The 20,495-nt window shown below is 43.0% G+C and overlaps 1 protein-coding gene across 4 annotated transcripts in view; it reads left to right on the forward strand.

The window, feature by feature from the left end:
* The window catches only part of LOC139996920 (uncharacterized), a 268,251-nt gene that overhangs the window by 130,714 nt on the left and 117,042 nt on the right, over positions 1–20,495 (forward strand). For all 4 annotated transcript variants that reach the window (XR_011802448.1, XM_072021458.1, XM_072021459.1 and 1 more), the window contains one exon: positions 3,959–4,116. Coding sequence is in view for 3 of the 4 variants with exons in the window: in XM_072021458.1 (XP_071877559.1) it covers positions 4,029–4,116 (88 nt within the window). In the remaining variant the exon portion in view is untranslated. The remainder of the gene's footprint in view (positions 1–3,958; positions 4,117–20,495) is intronic.

A 20,495-nucleotide genomic window follows, 5' to 3' on the forward strand; every position in this document is an offset into this window, starting at 1 on the left:
GTTTGCAGGTTCGCTGTTAGATAGTTTACAGAAAGGGATATTTTTCTAAGATGATTTTCGACCCTCGAATTCGCTCTCCATTACTCGTAGACATTATGCTATAATTGGAAAGAAGGCTAGGGGGACTGGCGTTTATAAGAAGTTAATTTGTTTTCAAGCAAAATTTTACTTATTATATATCCTATTAAATGAATTCTTACTTAACCGGGTTCGTTTATCCGAATGAACGTCAACTACTATCGTTAGCCAACGAATGTTTATGCGCTTGTGGAAAATTGACACGTGCAATACGTGCGTAGATTGCATATAATCTACTAACGTATGCAACATTTTCGAAGTAAGGTATTCGTTCGTAACGATATCCAAGGAACGAGGCGAATCTCTATTCGGATTCCATATCTTCGCTTGTTTGCATAAAAATGTAAATTTTCATAAAAATCCGCGATCTATGTATCAGATGAAAAGAATTATAGGTAGTATTTATCGCTTGACAGATTCGTACGAACGAAATTTTACTGTATGCGCTTGCTCCATTTGTTGTCACGTGACACGATCAGTAGCTGTGGCCATCCAATAATTAATGTACAGTCGAAAATGCAGGTGAGATTGATAATCCATTACGATCGATCGAACATTTCTCCCAGTTTCTGTGTAGCGCTTTTCTTTCTTATACGCGCAAGTGATTCGATATACGTAGACGAAGGACCGACGGCCTTTTTCGATTGTATTTACGACCAGCAACGAGTAAGAGGAAACGGAGAAAGGGCCGGTTGGAAAAACAGTGTTTTGGCTCGAGGAATCCCTGGACGGTCCGTGAAACAGCCTGTAGCAAGAGGCAACGAAAAAGAGAGGCAGGAATCGGACGATGGGGTGAGTCGGTGGTGAAGGCGGTCGCAGAGAACGAGAGAATTTAATTTCTCGGTAACATTACACCTTAGGAGCCTTATTCCAGCGGCTTTGTGCGCCTCCAGGGGTGGCACAGAGAGACACTCGATCGCAGGACTCCATTTGCGGTTTAGCATAATGGAAATCCAACGCGCCCTCGGGGCCAACTCTCTTCTTCTCTTTCCGCTTTCTGCAGTGTCGAGCTACGCTTCCCGGCCAAGCTCTGTCTTCCGCGGAAAAATAAATAAGTTGGAGCAAACACCGACGACGCCCGACGACGCCCGACGACGCTTGATCCGTCTCGTGGACTCGAGATTACCGATGGACCTGGTTTCTCCAGGCGGTACAGCGGGTTCGTCGATGGAGGGACGACGAGTCGCTCGCGAAATTAGGGTCAGCCGATCGTGGACCGTTTTCTTCTCCATTTTCAAACGATAAGTTTGAACACACGAGCAAGTTTCGAGCGTTGTCTAGCACGGAGTTACGTTACAACGTGAGTGGGCCATGTTTATCAATGTCCACCATAGTAGTCGATCGTGAAAAGTTTGCTCGATGTAAAACCCCGTTATTCGTCGTCCGAAAAGATCAAGTAGAAAATTCCTAAATTCCATCGGAGAGGTTTCTAAACTTCCGATGCTATCGCTACATCGATATCTAATGTCCGGACTAATAGAGTAAATTTTACCATACCAAGTACATGGCATTTATTCCTATTGTCGGTTTCACGCACTTATGGTTTTGATTTACTTTTACGAATTTCCTTTTCACGTAGTCTTTTAATAACAGACACGCAAGCTTACCTCCTTCGTAACTGGCGTCGTTAAGGTCGACATTTTAATTTTAACAGCGACGAAGCCGCAATTGGCTCGGAGGGTCACTGTCGACGTTCCTCCCCGTTGCTGGAGCTTAATGACCCCTAATGACGAGTTAAAAATACCCGATCCCCGACCAAGATCGAGGCAGGTCGAGGCCGTGACGAATACAAGGGAAAGGTAACCGGTGAAAAATCTGCACGGTATCGTTGTGGAGAATCGCCAGAAATGGTATTCAGGATTGCGAGAACGGTTTGCCATTGAAATTTGCGTGAAATGCTACGTAATTTATGGAGTAATGTTCATTACGCGAAATAAACGATCGCAATCGTTGATCGAAACAGAACTTTATTATATTTTAATTCGAATGACGATAATAACGGAGAAATTGCAACAGACGATTACTCGTCGTCGAAATATAACAAACAACCAACGAATATTCCGAGTTAATTACTATTTAATTAATATGCAAATCACCGCGTGGCGAATCGGTCGTCTAGCAAGAGTTAACAGGCGCAGAAAGGAAAGAGAACGAACGGCGAACGCTCGAGCGGAGCGTGAATTTTTATGTCATATCGTAAGAACGTTATATTTTATTATTGCACCATTTCCAACTTCAACGTGATCAATTTATCGTCGCTGTATTATATCGTATCGCGATGATGATCCATAGATTTTTCTAATTTTACATAAATCACGTGCTTCTGTACGATAGAGTATTCTAATTGTCGTCTAATTGTCGTCTAATTGTCGAAAAAGAAATTAAAATTACGTCTATTAAATTCGAGCAAATATTGCAACTTTCTATTAATCAATCGTCGTTCGTTCCATACGAAGATCACGATATTAAAATAAGAAAATTAACAAAAATCTATCTACGATGTTTTTCTCCTTGTTTTCGTATGACGCAGTAAATGCACATATATATATATATATATATCTTTCTTTGTAAGTAAAAGGAAAATAGAATCGTTAATTGGAGTTAGTTAGAGTAATTAGACCTAACCCCCCTTCCCCCTAACTTCTATACGACATTCCTTCAATTTTTTTCGGGGTGTGTTGGGGAGACAGGGAAGTTCTATGACAGATAACACCGGTGAAAGTCTATGCAATGAATCGTCCGCGTTCAAAGAGACGAAACGATTCATCGATCGGCGGAGAGAACGGGCTTTTTGATATTTCATGAAGAAACGAGAAGTATATTGGTGGCGTTCGTTGGCCATTTATTGGCAACGATCGTCGGGTTCATCCAACGATACGCAGGTGAAAGCGGAATGCTTTATTCTGTAGCGCGACCAAGATAACAAATTTTGACGCCTTAATGAACGCCGGATTAAATGTTCCGGCCTCATTAACTCGGCGGATCGGCGCGAAAAGCGAAGAAACAGAGCTGGCCGTCTCGCCCGTAGGATATTGCCGGCTGAAAAAGAATTACACGGGTAATCACCTTGCAGCCCGGATAATTGCAATTGACGAACGGCACAAAGGGTTAACTTTCGCTTTGTCGGCGTCGAGAAAGCACGGCGCATAATGCGCTGAAATTTGTTTCGATAACTCGCTTCCATTACCAGGAAAATGCTGGCTATGTACCTGTAGACACATAGTTATCATCGTGGGTTTGATCGAAGAACAATTACAATCCCATTAGAGTGAAATAGTTTAGATTGGTTGCGCAACGAGATAAGAACGCGTACAATATAAACCAAAGATAGCATCTTCTATTTGGAAATGAAATTAAATCGAGAATGATATTGGCTGGCGTTCTATTTTATTCAATTTAAGATTTAAAGATTTAATCAACACACAGAAATTTGATAAATTCGTCGACGGTATCGTCGATCGGTGTTTGAATAAAAGAGGATCTCATTTTCGAAATCGCAGCTTTTAGAACCATCCGAAATACATTTCGCTCAATGCTTCGTAACAAAATCAAGGGATAATGGTTTTATAATCACGATCGACGAGTTAGAGAGTATCAAATATTTATCATTTAATCTACTCTGATAGTAGCGGTAATTTGGAATATCTAATCTAATTTGCAATTACATAAGCAATTGTTATCTTGATATCGTCTATCGGTACATCGAATTATCTCTGTCTTAACTCTTCGCGAAGTCCTTACATCGTTATTGTTTTAATTTTTCAATAGATACACATCGGATCCGCTTAAACGACGCAACGAGTCGTCCGACCAATTTTCGTCGACAATTTCTTATCATTCGTCTTCCCCTATTTTTTTTTTCTTTTTTTTCTTTTTCCAGGGAGGCTGTGATGAGGGAAGCCGGTTAAAGGACCCTGTGTCGCGCAGGCGCCGGTAGGAGTACAGGAAAGATGCTGCCTTCCTCGAGAGCTTTATTAAGCCCGCTGCTGCTTCTAATCATCGCTGGAAGCACCGGTGCCTTCAGCTCCCGACAAGGAGGTAAGAAAACTCCGTTGGAAGATGTTTTGTCCTGAAAGGCAACAGCGATGGCGACGACGGTGACGACGACGACGATGGCGACGACGACGACAACGACGAGAACGTCGTCGCCGACGTCCCGCGTCCTTCGCCAATTTTCTGAAAGTTTCCCGGGTAAATCTGGTTAAGTCGTTGACCGAGTTTCCCCGTGGACCGGCTATCCTCGTTTCGACGAAGCAGTCGTCGTTCTCATCTCGCTCGAATTCTAGGCGTTTAACCATCCCGACGTCGTCCAACCGGGATACTTGGAACGACGATCGAGAACCTGTTGGATGACGACCCAGTTACTCTCGTTTTTAAATTATGCGAGGCAAAAGGACGACGACTGTCGAGCCAAGTTCTCAGAATAATGGACGTCTGCCGTTTCCTGTTGCGTTAACCCTAGGCGACGACCTCTTACCGCGCAATAAATATTCGCGCAACCAAGTCACGACTGTTGAAAGAACGACGATCCAAGTTTACCTTCCAAAACCATTTCGTTTGTAGTCACTTTTTTGTTGTTGTTAAAATGCTCGTGCAAATATCGAGCGAATCCGTTGTGCATCGAATTTCGTTGTTACGCGCTGTTTCCTCCTTCCGTCTGTCGTAACAGACTTTTCTTTCCTTTTTGTCGCGGAGGAAAATTTCTACGCGACTTGTCGGCCAATTTCTATCCTAAATGCAAGATTTCTAGAACGTGGATGATCCACGCAGATCCGCGAACGAAAATTTCTCGAAACGTGTAAAAGCGAGCTACATTTTAATTCGCTGTCGCCTACGCGAAGCCAAGTAGAATCCGGCGGACGCATAACCGTTTCATAACCGATTCGCAAGACAACGGTGGCGCGGCCTTAATGCAAAGTGGCGCCCTTTCTCGGAATTACCGAGGGACGGACCTGCTGCTGAATTTACACGACCTTATTTCGGAAAAGCTAGCGCAACGCGTGCCTCCTCCCTGATAAAGTACATTAACGGAACGCGCGCGTGCTCCACGCATCTCCGTGCAACGTTTCCGTGTCTTCTGCTGTTCGCGATCCCTTTTCATCCGCTCCTTCTTCGTTCGTTTTCCATTTCCTTTTGCTGCTGCCCCTCTGTCTGACTTCTTCGTCCTGTCGCGTGACCGGTGTTATCCTCTGTCTCCCCAGTCGTTTGTCCGCGTTTCGCTTTGCTTACTCTCGCAGAGAGAACACCTCTTAGTGACCATTTCCTAGATTAAGGTCACCTGGAGAGCAAATAGTTGTTAGAGGTAGAAAGAGGAACTCGTAGTTCCGGCGAACGTTCAACTTCCGCTGTATGAACCTGTGTATATGTGTATGTGTGGAGAACTACGCGCGAAACACCATCGCATTTCAGAGATACCGAAGAGATACGGCTTCTCTCGCGACCAAGCAACCGGGAATTTCTGCCACCTCCCTCTCGATGTAAACCTCATTGTTTTCCTTCTCTCTCTTCTCTCTCTTCTCTCTCTCTCTCTCTCTCTTTGTCGGTGTCAGCTTTCGATGCGAGGGTGAGATACGTTTTCTAGCATCACGAATGCCCGTTTCTGCCCGGAGACAAATTCGGTCATGTTTGGATCTCCTCTTCGCTTAGAAGGATCTCCAATTCAGATTGATTCTGTTGGATCTCTTTATTGTATTTATATAAAGAATAGGAAAATGTTTGTTACAATGGAAGTCTATATGGCTAATGTTTGAACGACAGAAGAAAACTGAGTACGTGACGAAACTGTATATGAAATTATTTCTGTAACTCTACCTATTTGGAACCGTGAGAGAGACTGTCTAAGAGCGTAGGTGAACGAGTCGATGGCGATTTTTCTTCCGTTCTGTCCTTAGGCCAGCTCGCAGTGCAATAAGAGTACCGAGTCACCGAGAGTGATGCTACTGCATTTACGTACCAAAGGTACTGTCTGCGTATCTCGCGCATATTATCGCTGAAACTCTAACAAATTTCATAATAGTATCGAACATCCATTTGGTAGCGCGTCCTTCGAAATAAGTGCTTAAACTACGATTTAAAAAAGGATCTAAACTTCTCAATGAGAACTTTTATATTACGTTCCAGCTTTTCTCTCGAGTATTCGGCGCAATGACCCTCGTAGTATCGTACACGAGCGATAAGCAAGTTTTTCGTTATATTTTTCTGTATCGGAACGAGCGGGAAAACAGAGGAACAAGAAAGAAAATGGTGAGCGACCGGTGTACGTGTCCTTACAGTTAACTATCGTCCAAGCTCCCTCGGTGACAATTTTCGCAATTTTCTTCACAATTTTCCCCGCATCTGAAAATATCTTTCAATCGAAACGTGCAATTCGTACCGTTGCCGGATTACAGCTGCGCCCGCTGCCTCGTCGTGATTTTATTTCCGCATGCGGCTCGCCCGAAAACGACGCCACTACCGTAACCCTTTAGACTCTACTAGGAGATGGCAGTTGCAGCCGCCCATTGACCCAGATCCCCAGCGGTGCACGAGCGGAATTTCGCGAAAAAATTCTCGCTGGGGCGAGACCTCGACCTCTTCGTGAATTAGGGTCGTTGAAAAGGGTGGTAACGTTTTTCAGTCACGCTCGAAACCTTTTTCTTCGACTATGCTCGAGGAAAGTCGATGGTTGATCGACTCTAAATTTGCATCTGCGTTTCTCTCGTGACTCGACGTTAGGAAGTTGGGTGGGAGATCGCGATCGCCGGATATCCAATAGAGTAAAACGATCTGCTTAATCGCGAGGCAAATAACGTTATCAGAGCTCTCTTGCACGATTGGATCGATATATCGTTGGCGAAATTTTATAAGTCACAAATTTATTGGTTTTTCTTTCTTATATTTTCTCAAAGTGACAGTAATAAGTTTGCTAAAGAAATGGAATGAAATGTTACAATCAACGTGTACAAATTATAGATCTTAAAGCGTAAAGATTTCCCCCTTAATTCGCCAGTGAATTCAATCGCGTAATAATTTTAAACTCTAACGCGACGAAAAAATCCATACTCCCATATATTCCATTACTTTTTACCTAAATCATAAAACGAATTCTCACGTGGAAATTGTGCCGTTATCGATCACCATATTTGAAGATACACATTATACGACGAGTAGACGATTTCAAGTATGTATATTTGAAGAACAAAGGGGGAAATTTTAGAAACAAAAGGGAAAGATTTTTACGAGCTAACAGTAAGAGGTTCAGTGCCATCCGCGAGGTTGCAAGCTGTCCTCAGCGTCTAATATAGAACCGACAATGGATATACCAGGAATACTCGGTTCAGCGAGTCGTTGTTTCGAGAGCTAGTGGCGCGATGACTCCTGACGCGCGTAGTTGGGAGGTTTTCGTTTTCCTTTAATCCTGTTCACTTGTATCGCGTCTGCCAAATTGCACGAACGAAGACACGAGCATTAACCCTTGCTACGGAATAGTATGTGCAAATGTCGTTGGAGCTCCAAAGATATTCGCGTAGCTTCTATTTGAAAAAAGAAAAAAAAAAAAAAAAGAAAAGAAGAAGAAAAAATGTACAACGAACGTTAAGATCCAATGCAAACAAAGACGAAATCTCGAAGCAGACTAGAAGGAACATCGCGTGGAAGAGGTTTCTAATTGATCCTTTAAATGTGATTGTCGTTGATAGACGATGGAACGAATTATTAGCACAATTTAATATAATTTTAGCACAGCTGTCGCCAATCAGCTATATATGTATGTAGACTTTTATTTGAGACATATGAGGATAGTGTACCGATGATTCTATTTGACGTTGTATTTAGCTTTGCAAATCTTCTTTCTATTTGGCACAGGAAATTTATAAAGATTTATTCGTACTTAAGGGCTGAGAAAATCAACGAATCTCGCGAAATGCATCGCAGAGACAGTCAATGACCCGAGTTCAATCCGGAAAAACCAGTTTAAATTGATTTTCTTTTTTTCCTTTTTTTTTTTTTTTTTATAAATGTATTGCGTGATACTGCAGTATAAATTTCCATTCAGCGGTGGTTTCAGGGATGGTTGCTCGTTACGGTATTTTTGATCGGTTGATGATTGTTAAATTACACAGAGAGATAGATCGGTGATGGTCGAGAACCGGATGCGATAATAAATAAAAACCACGTTGAAAAGTTATTTACCCTTTTCATTTTGAATCCGTTTTCATCTTTTATGCGTTTTCATACTTTATTGGAAAAATCGGATTCTACCATCATAATTTTACCGTTGTACTAGAACGTTCAACTAAAATTGAATACTTATATCGCTATCAATTTATTAAACTAATATATCACCGTAAATAGCTACCGCGTAATTCATATCGGGGTACATATAGTGCAGTTTAAGCTTCAAAAGTAAACTGAATTCATTACCCGTTTCGTATTTACTATTGGTAGGCGATCGCGTTACACACCGCTTTTTACACAATGGAAGTATGTAAATTCGTGTATTCTCCTGATCAACTCATCCTTTTTTGTATATATCTACTCACGGTCACTTCAAAATCATCGTGCGATGGATCGCTGTATTTATTCTCATGCAGATTATAATATCGCGATACGTCTGCAAAAAAAAAAAAAAGTGTTTACGATCTTAGAGTACTCTTTAAGACGATTTTGCAGGAACTGTCCCGTATCACCAAACGCATCCAATTTTATCTTAGTAATTTTACCTTACAGTAAAATGCGGATCGACTTCCCACTGAAAAAAAATGAAACGTCGTCCCCGTCGTCGTAACCGACATCGTAAAATGTCGTACAGATATCTTACCGCCTCCAAAGCATCAAACGAAAGCAAAAATACGGTCGAAACGACGCGATGAATTGGCATGGGCCGTAAAGCGATCCCTCACGAAACGCAGCGTCTCCCTGTTCGAGCGCTAATCAACGTTCCCGTTTAAATTCAGGGCTGTCATGTGCGAAACGGCTGAACGAGCGGTTTCGATTCATCGACTCGGTCTCGATCGGGTCGCGGGGGCGTCGAAAAAGGGCGGGAAATGGAAACGCGCGGAAAAGTAGACCGATGCCTGGCGACACGTGCTAAACGGCAATAAGGCTGCGTTTCTGTTGATCGCGATACCGTTTGCGTATCGTAAATCCCGTATTATGCCGGCCGATTAAGGCAATTACCGAGAAACAGGATTGTGGAACAATGAACCTCGCGGATTGCTCTATCGTGCCGACATGCTCCATGCCATTCCGTGAAAATTTGTCGCGTTTGTCTGCTAAATTTTCGCCGAGCGTAATAACGTTGTTACGTACTTGAAAACGTTGTTAGAGTCTGCTATTAGATCTCGTTTACGATATTATCGGGAATAGTCGATTAGTTTTGAAAAACTAAGAAGTCAACGCTCTGATCAACTCAACGATTACATTTCATCGTCTTCGCTTTCATTTACTATATTTTTTAATACGTTTAATTATCGCACAGTGGTAAAGAGCCTTTTCAGGCGACTTTTCACTTGATCGCTATAAAATATGTATGTAATAAAGTATTCGATGCTGACGACAACGATGATCTAGCCGCCGCTGAACGAGGGTCAATAGTAGTTATTAACCTCGGAATTTCCAAAGAATATATGCATGACGATGACCAGAGTTTAACGATACTCCTTGCTTTTGGCGAGAACAAACAGCGACGGCGTTGGGAATCTGTTTACAAAATTCCGAGAAAATGATTAAGCAGCACTTTGATCTGACATGCGGAACGAGCAGGTGCCGATTGGAACGAATGATTCGCGAGAACGACGAGTTTGCCCGATTTCGCTTCGAGATTCGTTTTGGTGACAAATAAAGTTTTTATCGAGTTTTGGCGACGATAAAGCTTGCTGCCAGTATCGACACTCGGGTGCATTTATCGGAAAGTTGTCGCGTGCGATGCGTGTTGCGATCGTGAAACATATCAAGGTTTTTGATGTCTTGGTTCGGGGCCTGATTCGTGCGTTTGTTAAATAGGAAGCGCTCTACGAAATAGAGTTAACAACTATATGTATCGTTCAGAAACTACGTTGATCGATGTCATAAATCGAAGTGTACGGAAGAGTGTTGATGTTAATGAATAAATTTGCTTTAGAATTTACCATCGTTCGCGACGAATAAATTTACGGAAACAGGTACATAATTTGTTGCTCGAGGATCGTACGTGAATCGCGCAGGTACTAACGAAATAAAGAAACTGATAAAAATTAGACTTGGTCGCTTTATGTTCCGAGAGGCTCTTATTTTCGCGAAATTTCTATCAGCATACGTTAGACGCATACGCTTCTCCATATAGTGGTAATGCGTTAAACGCCACCAGGTGGCAAATAAAATAGCGACAGGTTAGAAATACATCGACAAAAGTTTCCACGGTTCTAATCTGGACGATGGCTTGTCCGAAAGGCAGGACACAGTGCGAAACCGTTCTAAGCCGTGGGGACCAGCTTTTGTCAATTTAAACCGTTTAAACTGCAAGAACTCGGGACGCGAAAGGCGACACAATGAAACGAGCCGAGGCTTGCAATTACCACGCTCGTTTACGTCGGCGCACGCTTTAATAAAGCGAAGTATAATCGCGACGTACTGCGAGGTAAACCCGGCGAGAAACGAAAAAGAGAGAACGGAGGACAGACGTGTCGGGCCGAGTCACAGAAGTGGCCTCGTTCGAAAAGGATTCGTAATTAAGCGGAGTACGACGGTTGTCCACGCGTCACGACGCATCGTCCGCCGTTTGTTCGCGCTTTGATCTTGACTGACGACGCGCGAGACGCACCCTGTCGAGAGATCGCGTTTATTCCCCCACATAATTCCTTTTCGCGCATATTGACCGACCACGGTTGAAAACGCGCCCGCTTAGCCGGCAAATCCGGAAAATACTCAACGTCCACGCAGCACCGGTTTCAAGTATCAAACAACCGATGTACCGTACGTGCCATCAATGTGCAATATAGCGTACGTTTTATCCACTCCATGGGCTAAAATTGGAAAAAGAAGTGTTTGTTTTAATGCCAATTTGATTCCTATGTTTGGACCCCTAAATTCTATTTTCATTATATTGCGTTCTCTATACGCAATTTGTTTGGTAATTTTACAAAATTATACCGTTCAACTATGCATAATATAATGCGTGCAATTTTCATTTCGATTAAGCGTAATATTGTTCAGAAAATCACTAACACAGATTCACTGTCTTTGGAGTAAACCAGTAAACTGTATTCCGAAGTATTATCGTCTGAAATAATGGCCGAAATTAAAGATCACGTCAAGTTACCCAAGAATTGGTTCTTCGTCGAATATTGCATTTCTTCGCAGTTGAGCGGTATGGACATTAAATGCACGTTTTTATACGTGTTAAATTATTATTTTTTCTTTAAAAAAAACAAAAAAAAAAAAGGAAGACACTTGATAAAATATCGAATCAATATTATTCGTTCTATGCGCTCTATGCAGTTTCTATAATTCCACTACATATACCTTGAACAAAGTTCGATTAGAAAGTTATCCGTGTCGAATTTTAAAGTGGCGAGTGGCGAGAATAAAAAAGAGAAAAGGAAAACACGAAGTCGCTTCTGGCAACACGTCTCGAAGCGATCTCTAGCGATCTCTAGCGATCTCACGGGCTACAGGGCTTTTTCTGCGTTTCGTTTTCGACTTCTTGTTCCTCGCTTCTCTGGCCGCTCTTCCAACAACTTGCTGCCGCTGTTCGCGCAAGTGGCCGTCAGATAAAACTCGTCGAACTGAAGTCCCCGGACACGGTAACTTCTGGCGAGAAGTCTAGAGGAGCGATAAGGGTCGCGCGGCGTGAAAATTCCACAAGGCTGCGAGACAGCGCGCGAGCACCGTGCGTTTTCCCTTTATGTTTTAGTTTCAGTCTGATAAATTGTTTACTCGTCCAGGAAAAGTTTCAAAGTGACCTCGCCGTCCCCTTGTCTCTTGGCGACATCATAATGAACGGCGCGATGCTCTTTTTCTCCCGCGTCGGACAGCCGCGACCGTGTCGTTTGGTCGAGAAACTCCGTTCCAGTTTCCTCGAAAAAAAGAACAAGAAATTTGCGGTGGAAACTTTCCGCCGTGAAAGGTACCGTTAAGCAAATCCTCTGGTAGAACTGGGCCAATTTGCTGCGGTTATACGTAATACCTGTGCTTGTGGGTCGAACTGCCTTCGTAAATACACCGTCTAGAAAACGAATACGAATAATGGAAAAGGGATCTGTCACTTTCCATTTACCGGTGCAAAGTTAACTTATCCATCGTAAGATTAGCTACGTTCAGAGATAGCGTGCAGTGAGAGAGGAGAAGATGGATAATCAGACGAATGTGGCTTTATCTTATTTCTCATAGATACAGTACAATTATAATCGTGGCCACGACCATCGGTCGGAAGTTTCATACCTAGACTCACCTTCGCAAATAGGATCACATTCTATCAGTAACACGTGACGATAAGTGAGAAAGAGGAGTAGCGAATCGGAAAATTCGCGATTGGGAAAGAGAAAAATCGCGGCGATGCATTATGAGCGGTCGCGACTGCAAGGACGAAATATCGGGACGGAGAGAAATACAGAGGCCGACAGAATTAATATTTCATACGTAGAAAAACAATAACGCGAATGGCAACGTGAACCCGGTCGGATCGAGCAGATTTAATTCCTTAAAAGCTAGTGCATTTCGAGATCCTGCTTTTACCCGGCATGTCGAGCATCCATTTGCTTTACGCGCGTACGCGAGAGGAGCCGTCGCGAATGAAAGATAACGAGAGGCAGAGCCGCGCAGGCCACGGAATAAATTTTCCTAATAAAAATTTGTCGGTCCACGCTTCACTAGCGTGGATCTAGCGTCGCGTCACGATTGCGAACGTTTCAAGAGAAAGCTGAAAAACTGTCGAGAAGCTCTTTGTTTAAAGAAACGGAGCGCGAGTACGAACTGGTTACGAGAAATAGCCATTGATTCTTTTCACTCTCCTTCCTTTATTTTATTTTATTTATTTCGAATAAATATAATTTCGGACTATTGATAGCGCGCGCGTACACAGACGTTGATTAATTTTTCAATGCGCGTAATCGCGCCGTTAAAAAATTGAACAGATCCATCTTCTTTGGCGGTGAGTATAAATAATAAGTGTGTGATCATTTACGAGGCCGCCATGCGAATCGTTATTAATGGATTTTCAGTAAAAGCAACGCTCTTTTTATATCACCGTTATATAAATCGCTTTATTCCCACTATAAGGGCTATAAGCTATAAATAATTTGGTGTCCGAGGTTTTTCAACCCCCTCTACGTACGCTGGTAATCCTCCATATTTAAGCTCTATCTACCGGGTCAATGAGAACGCATCGACTAGTGATTGCATCACGAGCTCGATCGAACAGTCGCGCAAGTTTATTCCTTATCTAGAAATATATCGCGCTACTCCAGGAATCGAGTAAAACGTGAGATCGATTAATTCGGATATTCCTTGCCTTTCTAGTGAAATCGTGGGGGAAACGAAATACTTGGAGAGTATTACCTCGTTAATAGACGTATGTTCTCGGGCTACGACTATTAACGACGTGGATATTCCGAGAATTGCCGGCTATTATCTCTGTTTCTAAATCCATGGACCTCGGGAATTTGATTAAAGCGATACAATTATTCCTGTCCTCTTTAAAATGTTCTATCTAGCATTTGTACGTTTTTCAAGACACGTTGATCGAAATATTTAAAGTTACTCGTGATATTTTTACCTTTTAAGGCTATATTGAACGGTCCGTTACAAGAAAAGCGGTAAAAAGAATGTCAGTTTTCTTGAATTTCAAGATGGTAACCAGGACAACGTTTTAACTAAGAAAGATAGGATTGCGAAGTAAAAAATATAATCTTGCTATTTTGACGACTCACTGCCAACTGAGACAATAACGAAGCTAGCTTTCGGGCGAGAACGACAAGAGAGTTTCGCACGTGGGATCTGCCGTCTGTCCAGTACGGTCGTGTCTGCTGCACCACGGATAAACGATCGCGGCGCGTAAATAATAGAAAGACCTGGTTGACAAAAATTCCTGGGAACTGCCGAAACGAGCGACTCTCTCGTTCCGGAGAAGAACGTGGCTGCGCACCAAGTTCTCGCGGCTATGGCGATCGCCGTATAAAACGATACTGAACGTGGTGGCGATGCACTCCGATGAAACGTACAATATACGTATACGTGTGCATACCCCATGTATAGATGCGTTCGGCGAAGAGAGAGCACGCGGCAGAAACATTTAATTCTGTTTGCGGCGAGCGTAGAATAACGCTGGTGCCAGAATAGAAGATCGGAGACAAATGGTCGCGCATACTTAGCGAGCACTTGACTGTGACAAACTACTTCGCATATACACAGTGGGAGAGGACTCGGTGGAAACGTGGCCTCATACCGAAACCCGCAACTTGCGACAACGACAGACCCAACCGAACCCCGAACAGGGCGAAAGAGAAAGAGAGTGTAGCGTTGTTCGTAAATTGTGCTCCGCGGAATGCCGAGTCGTCGTCGAGCTTCCGCGCCGTGGTTTAAACCCTTGCGGATTGCCAGGATGAGAACGAAGAGGAGAACGTGACGGTTCGACGACGACGACGACGACGACGACGACAACCAACGCGCCGGAGTAAATGAGAATTTTATTACTTCGATATTGCTGACGCTCATACTATTTTTTTCTGCTAGATTACTACTGCTATCCGTTCACGGTTAGATACATCGGATAATGATGGTCCTTAGGTTTTGTGTCGTGTCTAACGTTTCATCGGATCTTGAAAGATGATAGGGTTCTCTGTTTTGTCGTAAGGAGAACACGGGTATTCGTGTGTTTATGAGAAATTGAAATATGCAAAATATATAATCCAGCCCTTGTTTGTAATATTTAGTAGATGAAACGAGTCTCTCTATCTATATTCCATTTATTTAGTCATATTCATAAAAATATAACTTTGCATAAACATCTATGATTTAGTTATATGCAGCTGGAATTTTTATCTATTTGAAATTTATACTGAAGCGTATAATCATCTTTGTTTCAGGTAAGTGGACGTTCACATCGAGTAACACAATTTCTCGGAGTAAGTAATCCAAATCTCGATTATCCATAAAAAGATAGATGCGATTACTTTTGAATATTTTGAACTACACGGTGTTCTAATTTTCTCTGGAAGATTAATTATCCAATATAAAAAAAATTACGCGAATCGAATGGTTCCGACTAGGGGCGATAATCATAGTTTTAATGTTCGGCGATCACAAGCAGATCGTTCGAAACGCAAACAATTTCGCGGCGTGTTGTACGCGTTTACATCGATGCAGGCGTGGCAGGGAAAAGGAAGAAGATGTGAACGGTTCATGAATATTCCGCGGGACTCGGCTGTTCTTTCGTGCTCGGCCATTTTTCAAACGGTCGAGACAAAGTATTTTGGTACGATGCCAGGAGGATGGAAAGGAAACCGAGCTACGTGCTTATCCTTGGAGGATCTCTGATTTCTCGCTCATTATCGACGTGTAGTTTGTTAGTCCCTTTGATTCCCTGTCTACGAGAGGAACGAAGATGAATTGCGAATTAGAATGGAACCGTATCTACCATTCTCGAGTGTAGAGGATATGTTCGTTTAGCAGCGATTAGTCTGTTGAGAAAAAGCAGAAAATCTCTTTATCCCATTGGCAATCGGTTACCCATTTTTATTTCTACTTTAATAATTTTTTTATATCGTTAAAACATGGTGAAGTTTCTCTGGTTCTTCGTCTTTTATTTTCTATCGCTTTTTATCTTTATTACTATCGCTATGTAACCCTTTTGTATACAGTTTGGTTACGAATCTTTTCTAGACGACAATGTTCCATTAATTATATCTGAAGGAGGATTATTGTAAGCAGACGAAGTCTGTCAGACCGGGATATCATGGATACGGTGAATTTATTGATTACACTAGTTTATTTGCCATCTGTTAGAAATAAGAATACGAGAAATTTTAGTATTCAACTAGGATACCCGGTTATCCTGAGCGTTCTCGGATAAATCAAACATAGCGGCGATAGTTTTATTTCTGTTCGATCTTCTATTAAAATCCTCGGTTTCCCATTCTTATCTCCTATCAAGTGCTATTATAAATAATTACTGCTAAAGATTATTTGAAACCACTATTACTACAGTGACGACAGTATAATAGCGTATTTTTAGCTCTATTGTTCGTCTGTTCCCGTAAAATCGAATTAGGGGAAAGGGGTCTACTCAATATGAAACTAAATAAAACATCATAGAGATTCAAAAACAATTTACGATCCAATCTATAAGAATTATGCTTGACATGCCAGGCACAGTGGTTTTCGAAGCGACAAATGGAAGCAGAGTGAATCGCATGATGTTTTCGAGCAGAGGGATGCAGTCGATGAGTACCGGTGATTTTGTTTCACTGATGGCAATTTTCCACGAACGACAACGTTCGTTACATTTTCACGTTTTTGTTACGTTCTCCGTTACGTTTTCACAAAACGCGACTGGCTGTTATTCGTAATATCCTGACTGTTAAATTGAACATAGCGATCCGTGTCCTCCTTTGATTCATTGAAAGATTTATGGAACAATGTTTAGAACGATTTGCATTGATCACGATTGAACGTTCGTGTGTCAGAATTAACCATTTCTATAATCGGAATTGTAATTTTATTATTATCGTGCAGGATACACGCGATTTTCACGGATTCGCTTCTAAACGATGTAGCATTCGATTGCCGAAGAGGGTTAATCGTTCGTTGGAAAAGCGTTGAAAAGCCGGTGACCGAATTAGTCGTTGCACGTCATTAAATATCAGAGTTGGCGCAACAGCGATCGCGTACAGCTACACCTATCGCAAAATACGTGTTTCACGAAGAAACAATGCCCGTTAAACCCTTTTAAAGCCTAATAACCAAGCCAATTTGTTATAACGTTTCTTGATTACATGTTCAACCTGCAATTTACAAGACACTTTAATCTTCGTTTAGTTAGAATTTCTAAAATTTCCAGGTGGAAAGTTGAAAATTTCTAATCGAAAAGTGCATATCGATAATTTCATGCTCCAAATTTGCAAACTTTCGGAGAGCGAAAAGTTTAAAAATCGACGCGAATATTCTGTTTATTAAATCTAATTCCAATTTCGAGCGGCAATTTCCAGGAGCGCGGGACAACCGGTCGTTCGTTAATCGTTTGACAGACGGGGCTTCTGATTATTATTATATTTATCGCGCAGCTTGGCCGGACGACGAGTTTTTAATTCGCGCATCCGATTCACCGGCATTGTGTTCGCCACGGCACTGGCTCCGTAGTTGGGATTTTTGTTTTTGTTTCCCTTCCCCTGGTCACTCTCTTTGCCCTGCTATTTTTATGCACGGCCATTTAGCGAGGAAATTTGTCGGACGGTGAAATATCTCTTTTGTCCTGGCGGTGCGACAGGCGGCTCTCGATTATTTTGCCATCGCCCCGCCAACGATGCTCGCACAGCGAAAATCTCTCTGATCCGCGTCGCTCGGGTCTCTCTTCCTTTCCGCGCTTTCCGCGTTTTCCGTTCGTCGCCTCAGCCACGCGTTTTTCCACGGCCCACTGAAAAACTCCGCTTGCCTGTTTCGGGAACGCGAGAGCGCCGCCGAGCCTCGCAGTTGCCTCTGCTTGCCCCGTGTTTTTCTCTGCGTAGGATCGGCTTTCCAATTAACTCGCGCCACTCCGATATAATATTCATTTTTCTCAATTAATATCGCTCCGCGTCAAAAATATTGTATTCGTATCTTCTTATTATCCTTCTTTTAGAGAGATAAGCGTAGTTATTTCAAGAAAAGTGACACAGGGCGGCAGGGCTATTTCAGTCAAATAAGCTTCGACGTTAAAGTTTGCACGGAGCAATTCAATTTATTATTTCATGTTAAGAGACGCTATTAGGTTTTAGTACGGTAATAAAAGAATGAGAAAATATCGTGTACTTTAGGTAGCGGGCAAACATGCCAGAAGAGAGAAAATTCGTAGAGATATCGTGCAATCGAGTTTAACTCTTATCCTTTAGTAATAATTATTACAAATAATTATGCTTGCCTGTTCTATCGATATTTCTTATCTATTAACTGACCACGAGACAGGTCCCGAATTCGATGGGAAAACGCCGGTTCTCTTAGTGGAGCGCGCTTAATTCCGCTGTTTATATTCGGCACGGTTGGCTCGTTTATTTATATTCATCCCTCTTAAGGCAGCGTTGTTGCAGCCGCTAATAAATTTATATCGATCCCAGGCCGGTCGAGGTCGTCGGAGGCCTCGGCAAAGGCGAGGGAAGTGGTAATTCGCAGGTTACAGGGAACGCTACGTTCCACGTGGCCGGATCAATCTAAATTCGCATTATTGCCGAGAAGCTAGGTGCGATACACCGTACGATCCGACACCTAATACGGGTAATTCCGGTTTATTAGGCCGAACCGCATTAGGTTTCCGGTTTATTAGCTCGGAACCGAGCCTCCGCGTCCATCGTTCTCAACGGGAGCTCGTTCTCGCGCTCTCGCGTTCATCGATTCGGCTACCTCCGCTTCCCGCGGCCGCGTTGTCCCGGTTTACTTCATTAATTCGACCGTTCTAGTTTCGAACGTCGAACCTTCTCCGTCGTCTTCGCCTCCGTATCCGCCTCTTCGTATCCGCCTCTTCGTATCCGCCTCCTCCGACTCCGCTTCCGCGGGCTCAAGTGCTCCTTTGAAACCGAGACAAATCGGATTCCGCGGCGGGACACCGGTAGTTGGTGAACTTTTGCAGCATCGCCTCGCCGAGCACACGCGCTCTTTCCCGTTTCCCGTTAGGCTGCCGTGTCGCGGTATTTTCGCCATCAGGCGCCGCCTGACACGTACAGTTCCGCGACGCCATCGTCAGAGCGCCCGTGTTTATCGTTCGTGGCAAGCTTATACTGCTGCAACCGTCTATAAATGCGTAAGAGGCAAAACCATAGAGGAAAGGAGTACGCGTTCCGTGTCGGTTATGTCGCGTTTCTATCCGACAGCGACAGTGTATTTAACGGCAGAATTTTCTTGTTCGAAGAACTTTATACCCGCGTAAATTTACCTTTACCTTTGCGTAAGTGTTGATAGATACTTTTATCGCTTTTAGATACACAGCATCTTTTTGTTCAACTCCTCGGCTCAGTTGGGACTGAAATACTTTATTTTATAACGAAGGCCGGATGTTCTTACCTCTGTGTGATAATTGAATCTAGATAAGAAGTAAAATCATTCGTATTTTGATAGTTTGACGCAGTTGTAATTTGAGATAAAAGTGATCTAGTTTTCGTCGACACTACCGAAGACAAAAAATCGAAAAGTAACAAATGTCACGTGTGAAAGTAGGTAAAAAACGTTTCTTCCTTTCTATTACTCTCTTCTAACTCGTTCTCTGTTTGTCTTCTCCTCCCAAATTACATGCAACAGCGTGTTTATATTTCAAGGCAAGCTCTTTTCTTTTTTTTTTTTTTTTTTTGTTTATCCTCGTTTTAGTCCGATGAATTTTTCAATTAACTCAAGGCGGCCGGTCGAAATCGAAGGCGAAGAGAAGCCGAGGCGCACGATGAATCGGATATTAACCGGAAATCGAACGCGTCCGCCTTCGGAGCAACAACATTTCCTTGGGATTTCTTATTTTAATTATCGCGAGGTAACGTTCTCGCGTGTAGACTCGTTCAATAGTTTCAGCGAACACGAAACATAGCACGATCGGTGTGCGTTCGACCGTGACAGAAGAGCGGCATGTTGACGAGCTTCTAGCGAGGGGGCGTGAACCCTGTTTTGATCATACATTGAACGAGTAATCACAGCGGTCGCTGCATCTTGACACTTAAATAAATTGACGATGGCAGGCATGGTGAACCAAATTTTCGCTTAAAAATTATTTCTATGATGTTGAAATTTATTTAAGTCGGAGCTAGAACGAACGAGACGACTACGCGAATGCCTTATCCGAATTCCTTAACGCGATAAGGTAAGAAGGGAAAAAATTCGAAGTTAGGAAATCACAAGGTTTACCGTGAAACGGGTGCTCCTGTGCAGCCAGCACGATACACGAAATAAGACGCGCGAGGCGGCCGACTTTGAATTTTCCGTAGGACGCCCGACGATTCGGTGGAGCCTTTGATCGCAGAACGGAGACGTCCTTTCTTCTTCCAGAACAGCAGAGCGATTTAGGCCCTCGAGCGTTCCCGAAATTCCAGAAGGAATTGCTCGTCTCCCGTTCCTCCTTCTGCCTCGTTTCTTCCCGGTAACTCATAACGAAATGACAGAGTGACTCGTCACCAGCGATTCTCCTCTTCTCCCTTTACCGCTCAGTTCGCCTTTCTGCCTCCTTATTTCACTCTCGTTTCGTTCTTCGCCTACTCGCTCCTCCTCTTATCTCTTCTGCATCCGCCCTTCTCTCTCTC

The sequence above is a fragment of the Bombus fervidus genome, chromosome 19 (genome assembly GCF_041682495.2).
Source record: "Bombus fervidus isolate BK054 chromosome 19, iyBomFerv1, whole genome shotgun sequence".
In the NCBI taxonomy this organism is placed as follows: domain Eukaryota; kingdom Metazoa; phylum Arthropoda; class Insecta; order Hymenoptera; family Apidae; genus Bombus; species Bombus fervidus.